At 59.6% G+C, this 10,908-nt stretch overlaps 1 protein-coding gene and 1 long non-coding RNA gene across 7 annotated transcripts in view; one reads left to right on the top strand and one right to left on the bottom strand.

Moving 5' to 3' along the window:
* NECTIN1 (nectin cell adhesion molecule 1) overlaps positions 1–10,908 on the bottom strand; it is a 63,595-nt gene that overhangs the window by 4,406 nt on the left and 48,281 nt on the right. The window contains exons 3-5 of the mRNA XM_081799301.1: positions 10,278–10,580; positions 9,741–9,858; positions 8,261–8,412 (exon numbers count right to left, since the gene is read on the bottom strand). Of these exons, the coding sequence (XP_081655427.1) occupies positions 8,261–8,412; positions 9,741–9,858; positions 10,278–10,580 (573 nt within the window). The remainder of the gene's footprint in view (positions 1–8,260; positions 8,413–9,740; positions 9,859–10,277; positions 10,581–10,908) is intronic.
* LOC115943077 (uncharacterized) overlaps positions 1–10,908 on the top strand; it is a 256,070-nt gene that overhangs the window by 235,190 nt on the left and 9,972 nt on the right. For 4 of the 6 annotated variants that reach the window (XR_014138901.1, XR_014138900.1, XR_014138902.1 and 1 more), the window contains exons 5-6: positions 350–613; positions 2,620–2,675. The exons of 1 other annotated variant lie outside the window; for it this stretch is intronic. This is a non-coding gene — a long non-coding RNA (uncharacterized LOC115943077). The remainder of the gene's footprint in view (positions 1–349; positions 614–2,619; positions 2,676–10,908) is intronic. One more of the 6 variants, XR_014138903.1, reaches the window with a different exon arrangement.

Here is a 10,908-nt window from a genome sequence, read left to right as displayed (position 1 = left end):
CCCAAGGCCCAAGGGCAGCTCCGGTTCCGCAGGCTCATCGGCGCCCCACCCTCCGGGGGCCCCCACCCCTCCAGGAGCCCAATGTACCACGGTGTTGTGGGTGGAGCGAGAGGAGAGGCAGAGAGTGCTGGAGCCCCAGAGCCTCCATGCTGGCTTTCTCCTTGGCTGTGGTGCCAGCCAGCCCACCCCCGACCCAATGTCCCCTAGCTGCCAGTCACCGTCCCGGCACCCCATGATTTCAGTGCGCTATTACTTTCCATTCAACGCAGACGGCGCGAGGCTTAGAGAGGTCGCACAACCTGCCTGAGGCCACCAGCCAATGAGGCAACATCGATCGGTTCTTTTGCAGGGAGAGCCTGTGGTAACCCTGTGCCGGACACCTGCGGGTCACTGGGTGCCCCACGTCTGATCTCACCTGCTCCCCCGGGCACAGGGAAGAGGACGGGCTCCCAGGCTGGTCCCAATGATGCCCCGGGAGTGCCAGAAACCAGGGCTGTGGTTCTTGGCTGCGGTCTGGCCCCGGAGGGCAAGGTGGGTGCCCAGGGCACTGGCAGCCTGGGCTAGGAGCGGAAGATGCTCGGCACGGCTGTGCAGGAGGGAGGCGCGAGCGCACGTGAGTACATGGCCACAATGATGCGAACACAGGGGAGCTCGTGCCGGGGCGCACCCTGGCCGTCGTGGCCAGCCCACATGCCTGTGCCGATGTGCTGAATGTTTGCGTGCAAACGTGCACCCCGATGACAGGGTGGAAACCAGGAGGCAGGAAAGGTGGAGGAAAGAGAAGGGAAGCGGGCGGGCGGGCGGGCTGGGTGAGGGAGCGCCTGCGCTCTGGTCGGTGCTGCCCCTACTCTCTCCTCACAGGGCCTTCCTTGCCAGAGGCCAGAGTGGGGGGAGGTGAGGCTGAGGGAGGCGGTTCCCAGCACCACCACAGGGTGGCACCGGAGACCACGGCTGGCCACGGTCGGGAGGTGCTGGTGGGCAGGTTCAGGGCGAGCCTGCGAGGGCTGCCCGGCTGTTCTAGGTGCTCTTCCCTCAGGCCCAGGTGAAGGTGTGGGGTTTGGGCATTTATCTTTCTGGTCTCTGGGAATCGGTTCCTGCCAGCTTGATCCCTTGAATGAGCATCACCCGCTCCAAGGGAGTTCTGCTCCTCCTGTGAGCCCGTTCCCTCCTCCCAAGTGGAAGCCAGCCCCTGTGTGGGAGTGGGTGGGGTGCTGCCCGCAGCAGGCAGGAGCAGGGCAGAGGCTCGAGAAGAGGAAAGGACTCCTGGGAGTCCAGGCTGGACGGGCTAATGAAAACACAGAGGCCCAGAGAAGGGGAGGCGATGTGCCCGCAGTCACATGGCTGAGCAGGGACCACCCAGATGCTCCTGTTCCTGGCCTCTCCACATGCAGGAAGGAGTTGGCAGGGAGGAGCACAGCCACTTGTCACCACTGTGCCCTCAGGGCAGGTCACCGAGTGACTGCCCAATAAATATTTACTGAGTATTTGTCCTCACCGCCTGCTTCCAGAACAGTTTCCCTGGAACCTCAAGCTTCTCCTGCTTCACCAGGTCCCATCTGTTCATTGCCTTTAAAAGGGCCGCACACCTGCTCGCCACGAAGTGGGAGCTGCCTCCACAAGGCGTGCCCCAAAGGCAGCTATCAGGAACCTAGCCTCCTCTGTACTTTCACCCTGCCTGCTACCTCCTCAGTTCTCACTCTAGATCTGAGTGCTCTCTCTTCTCTAACCTGCCTCTCACTTCACCCATCCACCCACCCATCTACCGATCTATCCATCCACCAATCCATCCATCCACCATCCATCTACCTATCCACCATCCACCCACTCACCCACCTACCCATCCACCCACCCATCCCTCCACCTATCTATCCATCCATCCACCTATCCACCCATTTACCCATCCAGCCACCTACCCAATTAACAAACATTTATGGAGCATCTATTTTGCTAGTCACAGGATACAAGAAACTCACAGCCTATCTAGGGAACCAAATGACACCCTTAGGGACAAAGCCGCATGCAGACAATCAAGGGCACTGGCAGAGGAGTGCCTCAGGAGTGCAGGGGAGGGAGAACACTGTGGCCTGGAGTTAGCAAAGGCTTCTTGGAAAAGAATTCTTGAAGAATGGCGAGGACTTGGAGAGGCCAAGAGAGTAAGAAAGGCATCCACATGGAGGGACCTACCTTTCCTTTCAAATCTTTCCATCAAATCTTGTTGACTCTTCCTATTCAATATTTTATCACTTCATGCCAGGTTTTACGGTAGTAGAGTCCTGAATCTCCTACCTCCATTTGGTCTCTGTCCCCTTTTAGTCACTCTGTCCAGAGTCACCAGGTTAATTTCCACTGTGTAGACACTACCATTCCCTTTCTCGAAGAGTAGCAGCGATGTCCCCAGTGCCCGCTGGACCGTGCCAGTCTGGGCTCCAGAACTCCCATCATGCCACTTGATCTTGGCTTTGGCTAGCTCGCCATCCTCGCTGTCCACGTTGATTCTTTACTGCAAGCCTTTGCTGGTGCTGTTGGCCCTTCCAGGAATGCCCTTCCTCATTCCCTTGTGCCCATTTCTGTTCTTTCAAGTTTTCAAATGGCTACAATTCTTTTTTTTTTTTTTTGTAGGAACGAGGAGAGGGGAAGTGGCAGCCTCATGATAATCTGGGACTGTTTCTATTCAGGTGTGTTACAGTTGTGTGCAGTCTAAGTTCCGTTATATTTATTTTTATGCTTTCTGTGACAGCAGAGACCCAATGAAAAAATAAAGCTCTCCAACATTTTACTGGACTAGACCGAATTTTTTGGGCCCCACTAATCACAGTATGGTAGAGTTTGCTGTATTACCTGTTTCATGAGAGCGACTTAGGTCCCAAATTAGTCTGTAAATCGAATTCAGAGTAAATCTAGAACCTGACCACTTTCTACCGTTGCTCTGTCCCTAATCCAAGCCACCATCACCTGTCACCTGCATTAATTTTTTTAAAGATTTTGTTTATTTGAGAGAGAGAGAGAAAGAGAGAAAGATTGAGAGAACGTGTGGGAGGAGGGGCAGAGGGAGAAGCAGACTCCCCGCTGAGCAGGGAGCCCGATGCGGGGCTCGATCCCAGGACCCTGGGATCATGACCTGAGCAGAAGGCAGACGCTTAACGACTGAGCCGCCCAGGCGCCCGTCACCTGCATTATTGCAACAGCTGTCTAACTGGCTTCCCTGATTCTACATTTTCCTTCTAGAGATGATTTTGAACACAACAGCCACAGAGAGCCTGTTAAATCTAGAGTTTAAAATCGCCTACGTGACCTGTGCCTCTGCTCCCCACCTCTGATACCATCCCTTGCTTTCCTCCTGGTTCATTCTTCTCCAGGCTTCCTCAGGCTGCCCTGCACCCCGGCAGACTCTTCCCCTAGGTGTCCCATGGCCACCCCCTCACCTCTGTCAAGGCCTGGCTCAAGCTTCTCACCGAGATCCCCTTCTCGCCAAGGCCTTCCTTCCCCGACTGCCCTATTTCAAAGCGCGGCTCACGAACCCCGCCCCAGCCCTTGTGACCCCTTGATCCTGCTCTTCTTTGCTCCATGTCACTTTCAAATGACCACGTGATTCTTCTGATGTATTTCCTCTGTCGTCTGCTGTGTGTCCTTCTGTACTAAAACCCTCACTCCAGAGGGACAGGGGCTTTGGCTCATTGATGCATTCCCAAGCACCTCGCCTGCCTGGCAGGTGGCCAGAGTTCAGGAATATTTGTTGAATGACTCCTGTCAAGGCGAGTGTCTTTCCCCTCTAGGTCCTTGTGTTTCACTTTCTTCCCCCCAAGCCCGAAGGAGGTTTACTCTTCCCTGGGGACCTTGGTTATTTTAGCTGCTCTGTGTCCAGGTCTGCCTAGAGGTAGAGGATGGCGGACTTCAGAGTGCGGACGCCGGGTGAGGGGAACCCTGGTTATTTTAGCTGCTCTGTGTCCAGGTCTGCCTAGAGGTAGAGGATGGCGGACTTCAGAGTGTGGACGCCGGGTGAGGGTGCAGAGGGAGCAGACAGGAGGGCCTAGCTCACCGGCGAGCAGAGGCGGCTGCTTGTGTGGAGTGGAGCACTGGTCCCCTCTGTCCTTCCAACGGTCACGCTCAGCACCAGCAGCAGGGCCTCAGGGGCCCCGGCGGACCGGGGAGAGAGCAGCTGGGGCGTGGGGTCCCTCCCGGCCTCCCTCACACCGTAATGCCCCCTCTGACTGCAGCCTCCCCTCTGGGCTGGCGGCCTGGCCGGGCCCCTGGGGGCGGCGGCAGGAGCTCAGCATCCCTTCGCGGCTGTGCTTTCCTGACTGAGGTGGGTGGGCCCGTAGGGGGGCTGGGGACGGGGCTGAGGCGGAGGGGAGGCCAGGGTTTTCGTCTGGAGCCAGGCCGCGGAGGAGGTCTGGGGTGGAAGAGAAGGTAGGGGCTTGCTTCGGACCCGAGGCCGGAGCTTCGGCAGGCAGGCAGGAGTGCTCTGGGCCCGAGGGGGCCGGCAAGCTGGGAGCGCTACACCTGCTGGGGTGCAGGGCGGTGGCCGCAGGCTGCTCCTGGAGCGGCTGCCAGCAGGCCACTGGGCAGGGCCCCGTCAGGCTGGAGCAGCAGCCGGTCCTCCCAGGGGCCCGGATGCAGCTGCCTGCGCACCGACAGCCCAGCGCACTGCTAGTCGCCAGCCCGCAGAGAGGCCCGACTGCCACCCAGCCGCGTGCACGCGCAGCAGGCGGACAGGCGCCCGCCGGCTTGCAAAAGCGCACGTTCACACGCTCACAGGCACGCTCCCTGGCAGGCTCACACACCCCCTCCATTCCAGATGGACCCCGAAGCCCCACCAACACTTGGTGACAAGAACTCCCAGTCTAGGAGGGAGACCTGTGACCTGCACCCTCCAGTGGTCATGCCCAGTGATGCGCCCGGGACTTCACCGGAAGCGGGGACTGGGGCAGACACCCCTCCCTCTCGGCTCCTCCTCACAACCCTGGTCCCAGGGGCAGCTGCTGCCCCATTTGGCCTCTTGAGTCTGGTCAAGGCCACACCCTGAGCACCTCTCCCTACTCTCTGCCTTACCCGCAGAGGGAGAAGGGAGGGGAGCTCACTGGTTTGTTGGGGACTCCTGGGCTAACCCCATGAAATTGCTCCTCATGGGCCCCTGAGAGGGCCCCAGGCCCCGTGGACATGTACGCACAGATTCTGGTGAGTCTGTCTCCCTATCCCCGTGGCAGCGGCCCAGGCCTGCTGCTTCCCACTAGGGACACCCTCACTGTACAGCCCCTAACTGGTCCCCTGCTGCCATCCACACAGCCTCTCAAATGCTTGGTCTAAGCCACCTGCCTCACCACGCTGCTTCTCTGCTGAGAACCCTCCAGAGACTCCCCTTTGACAACACAGAGAAAGCCCCACTCCTTCCGGTCCTGCCCACTTGGCTCCCACCATTTTCCTCCCACAAGCTTCCCCTGCCAGCAAACCCCCACCCTCCATCACTGCCCACTCACTCATCCTTGTAGGAACAACTCAAATGCCACCTTCCGCACCATCCGGGGCCCTGAGAAGCCCCAGCTACAGTGTGTGTGTGCGGGTCCAGTGCCCCGCACACGCACGTGCCTTCGGCACACACCCTGCTGCCCGCCTCCTCCCCCTCCTGCCCCAGCTGCTCTTCATTTTCCTCTCCAGATGCGCCCAGGGCAAAGCTATTACCCGAACGGATGGCCAGGATGAAAAATTAAATTTCCACTTATCCGTCTCACTCATGCATTCCCTCCTGACTAGTGGGGCTTGGAGCCCAGGGCATGGCTGTGTCCCTCGGACTGGGCCCCCAGAGAACGCGACAGACACTAGCTGTGGCAGGATGAGGGCTGGTGGCGTTGGTGGCTGCTCGGAAATTGTCCATGAGCACGGGAACACACAGCTCTGAAGAGGCTCAGGCTTCCTGGCTGAGCCCTCCAGAGGGGCTGTGAGATCGTCCCTCCTTCCCTCGGGACGGCTGGCGGAACAGCTCCTGGGCCCGTCAATGATTCAGTGAGTGTCACGCTTCCCTGGCTTCTGCCTAACTGGGCTGGCAACAGGAGTGTCCTTACGCAAGGCCCTTCTCACCACCCACGTGTGTGGCTTTGATTGCCACGGTGCCCCGCTCCATACCTCTGGGGAGCACAGGAGGATAGGCTGTGTGCCTCTTCCAGTTGGAGCCCTGGGCAGCTTGGACCCCCCGGCCACGAGGCCAGCGAGGCCTGACCACAGATCCCATGCGGGGCACTACTGTGGCCATCAGCCCCCAGGAGTTGCCCCCCCTCCACAGCTGGCGTCTTTCCTCTTTGTTCCGTAGCCCGGGCCTGGGAAGTGCCCCCTTCCCTTCCTCCCTGCTCCTGGACCTGGTGTGACTCCCTGATGAGCAGCCCTGCACTCACGGGCATCCTGCAGCGTCCTGAGCTTTGGGAGAAGGGACGCCCTGACTTTGCTGTCCCAGCGCTGCCTCGGGCTGGGTAGCACCACTTGGCCCCATAAGCCTAGAAGGGCCTCTGACTGGTCCACTCATGCCAGGGGTAGGATCACGGGCGATCGCTGCTCCCAGGTTTCTTGGCTTCCTCCTGTGATTGCCCAGTCCGCCGTTTCCCCAAAGAGCCCGAGTGGTGGAGGGTGACGGAGTGGTGGTGTCTGTGATCCACCACTGGGGAAGGTACCCCCACCCTGGGAGGGCTCTGTGTGTGCGAGCACGCATCTGGCCAGAGATAAGGGTGAAGATCTCTGTATTACAGACTGAGAGAAGAGCCACACGCTGAGGCCCGTCTGTGTCGTCCCTCCAAGGACACGCCTCACTGCGGCGTGGTCACGCTCCCTTACCAATACCCCTCATCCTCGTCGGCCCCTCGGCCCCTGTGAGGTTCCTACTGAGCTTGGCCCACGTTTTCTCCAGGAGGGGAGAAGTGTGTGATTCTGCCCTTCCCTCCGCCCCCCTCAAGCCTCAGCCTGGAGGACGGGCTGCCTTAGCTTTGCCCAGCTCCACCTCAGATGCTTCTGCTGCCTCAACCAGTCAGAGAGCCGAGGGCAGGGGGTTGAAGAGAGCGGCAAATGACCAGTGACTCCACCTTCCCCAGTGAGGGTGTGACGGAACGGCCCCGACGGCAGGTCGGTGCAGACCCCGGACGCCGTCAGGCTGCTCCTTGGGCAGCTGTACCCGGGACGTACCCACAAACGAGGTCTCCGACGGCTGAGACACAGGCCCAGAGCTGAGGCCTCTCCAGGGCGTGCCCAGGTCCTGTGCCTGCCGTCCAGGAAGCGCGGCCCAACTTCCTACACTCCCCAGCCTGGCTCAGCGTCTTTCTGAGGTCACTGCCCGCGCACGACGCGCACCCCCGACAGCACTTCCTATCCGTCTCGGCAGCAGCAGGACACCACTTCCTGTCCCAGACGGTTCTTTCTGTCACTTTCTTATCCTGCGACCAGCTCAGCTACAATATTAAAGCCACCCCCTCTTCCGGCTGTGAACTCGTGATAGCAACTGCACCCCTCTGTTGGCTTGTTCTGATCCTTGCATTAATCATGATAATGATAGAGATGGAGATCATAATCACAGAGCACGGGCCATTTATTGACAGACTGCTGGTCTGTGCTAGGTACTCGGCCCACATTTTGTAAATTCTGACAACAAGCCTCCAGGCACCTCGTCTTATCCCCATATCCAGAGCACCGTCCACGTCCCAGCTGTCGGACACTGACGTCCGTGGCTCCTGTCATGGCCCATGGGAGGCCTCCCGCAGAACATCCTAGCTCCTGTGCTCCCTCCCTTGGCCCCGAGAGGTCAGGGGGCTGAATCTCCTCAACCGCACTGACACAGAGAAAAGTGCAGGGAAGGTTCGGTCAAGGGCACGAGACCACCAGGGCTCTGGGCCATCTCCTTGCTTTCCCTCCTGTGTCCCTGCCGCCCCCGTGGGTTTCCTGAGCTGCAGGAACAGACGAGCTCCACCTGCCAGCATCACAGGACATGGGCAGGCTCTACCACCATGCCCCACTGTCCCCCGACCCCCGGAAGCATTGTTGCAAATGGCACTTACTTCTTCCCTGCCGGAGCCTCCCTCTGACCCCTCTCTGATCAGGGGTCACCCTGTCTCACACACAGCCTTGTAACAGAGAAAAGAGAAAAGCAAAGCAAGGCCAATGGCCAGAGCCTAAGGGGGAACCAGAGGAGAAAGGAGGAGACACAGACTTCCCACATGACACCAGCCAAAGGTGGGGGACGTCAGCAGTGGACTGGGGGAGAGAGGCTGGGCAGGGGGCAGCTTCCTACCTGTGATGTTGACCTCCACCTGGCCCGAGCGCGTGCCGATGGGGTTGGTGGCCTCACACACGTAGGTCCCTGCCAGGCTATAGTTGATGGGCCCCCTGAAGAAGAGGGTTCTGTTCTGGGCCTCCACGCCCTTGGGGAGAGAGCCATTCAGCCTGCGGGGATGGGGAGACAGGGCAGAGGGTTAGGACTCTCCGGCCCAGAAGCTGCCTCGGTGTCACCCACCTGCCTCCAAGACTCCCAGCCCTTTTGCTGAGCGAATAATGGGCAGGGTCTGCCTTGGAAGGAGGACAAACAACCACAACAATAATCTCTTGTGTTTCACACTCGATGGTCCCAGCACTGAAACGCAGACAGGACAGGAAGCTACTTGGTCCCACGGAACAGATGAGCAACTCTTAAGTTCAAGGTCAAGGAACACAGGGGTAAGTGACAGAACTGGAGTCCTAGCCAGGTCTTTGACTCCTGGCACTGTGCTCTTCCGGCTACTCCTGGTTTCTTGGGTTGCTGGTTTAACAAGCTGCTCAGGTAACCCCCATGTGGAGGAATCGTGTTCCATTTCACTATCTCATTGTCTCGCTGGACACATCACAGGCCTTTTTCCTGGGGAAACACAGGGGGACTTCCTCCCGATCCACGGAGCCTCGATTCTGTTGGACCCAGCAGCTCCCAGGCACACACAGCTGAAACTGGCAAGCCGGCCCTGGCCACTTGCACCTTCAGAAGCACTTCTGGTTGCAGGAAGTGGACGGAAGGTGCGAACTGGCTGGGGCATGCCGCTGCCCGCTACCTCCCGGACAAGAGTACAGACACAACGTGGGCAGCCATCTCCTGACCATCCGCGTCAACCTCCTTCTTGGCTTCCCCATGCCCGTCTTTCTACGTGTTCCATCCAGCTCTTCTCTGGGAAGAACCTTGGCTCAGGCCATCAGCGCCGGCTGGAGGGCCAGACCAGACCCTTTGAGGGCCAGACTCAAAGACTGGGAAGCCAAGAACTGGAGGACGGGATATGGGACAAGCACGCCATGAACACAAGCATGCTGGGCTGACGGCTGCCCTCTCCTTGAGAATCTGGGGGTGCTGGAGAGAAGGAACAGGAACAAAGAAAGATCTGGGATGCTCCAGAAAGCCAGCTTCCCTGGGGACACCTCGATAAAAATAAATACCGGGGGCTGGGGTGGGAGTGACTCACTCACACTGAATCACCAAAGGAAAACGACAAAATTCTTTATTAGGGAGAAGAAAGCAGGCAGATTATGAGGGAATCCCCCTCTGGCAGAATGGTTTGTCCCACTGACCCTGATGCTGTCAGACGTGGGGGTGTTATGTGTGGCCCCTCGCGGCCCCTCCCCTTGTCGCTGAGAAACCTGAACCGAGACCCTAATTTCCTCCCCAGTTAATGCTCCTGGAGGTGGGGTGGGGGTACCTCCCTGTGACCAGCTAGGTACCCTGCCGGGCGACCGGCCAGCCCCAGAGCACTCACGTGGTCCAATGGTACTCGGTGGCGGGGGGGTTAGCATCGGCTCTGCACGTGAGCTTCACGTCCATTCGCTGCAGGTACCAGTTCCCATCAAACCCCTCGATGGTCACCTCGGGCTCATCTGTGGGGCAAGGGATGATGTTTTGAGAAGGGGGAGGCCAGGAGAGCAGGACTTGGAGTGAGGGAGCCTCGGACAGGGAACGGAGGGAGGATAGCAGTGACACGGAACCAGCTGGAAGACGGAGAGAGAAAGGGGGAGGGAGGGGATCATGGACCCTCAGAGCAGCAGAAGCAAGGAGACTGAGGAACGATGAGGACAGATGAGCCAAGGGAGGAGATGGGGGAAGAGAGGAGGGAGGCCAAAGCACCCCCAGGAAGAGAGAGGGAGGGGAAGGCTAGAGGGGCCAGAGAAGGAAGGGGCGGGGGAGAGCGGCAGGAGACAGAAGCAGAGGAGGAGGGAGGGCTGGTGTGGGTGGGTAGTGGGGAGGGGACAGCGGTGCCCACCCCAGGAAGCCGGCCCGCACCGCGCGCCCTGCTCACACTGCACGTTGAGGGTGAGGCTCTCCCGGAAGCGGTCCATGTGGTAGTTGACGATGCAGGCCAGGGACTGCTGGTGGGCTTCCCGGCTGGGCACCAGGCGGTAGCGGCTGATGACGGTCACCGTGCCGTTGGGGTTCCGGATCTCCTGGTACTCCGCTTCGCCCTTCAGGCGTGTTTCCCAGGACACCACGCTGGGAGGCTTCCCATTGGCCGAGGTGCAGGTGGCCACCAGGACCTTGTCATCCTGCCCCTTCTTGGCTCGAAGCACTGCCTGGGTACCCTCTACCCAGTTGGTGGGTTTGGCTGCGGGGAAGTGGAGAGCGCCATGGGACCAGCTCTCCCGCCTCGCCCAAGGTGTGCGGGCCCAGGACGTCCCCCTGGCCATCCTCACCTCTCGGCTGTGCACTTCTCCCGGGACTGCTTCACATCTAACCTACGTCCTCCCTGCTCTATGGCTGGTACCCGCTTCTGTCAGGCAGAGGGCTTCTTGGAGCCTCGGCCTGCTCAAGGACAGTGGCTCATGCGGCTCTTCTTACCGTGGTGTCTGAAGCTTCTGCTTGCTTCTTGGTCACCCACAAAGCACCTTGGAGGGGGGTGCTCCGACCTGAATCCTGATCTTCAGCTCTGTCCA

This window comes from Leptonychotes weddellii, chromosome 11 (assembly GCF_054177405.1).
Source record: "Leptonychotes weddellii isolate Sample4059 chromosome 11, ASM5417740v2, whole genome shotgun sequence".
NCBI lineage: Eukaryota > Metazoa > Chordata > Mammalia > Carnivora > Phocidae > Leptonychotes > Leptonychotes weddellii.
Note: the sequence above shows the minus strand (reverse complement) of the source record. Positions and strands in the feature narration are given on the sequence as shown.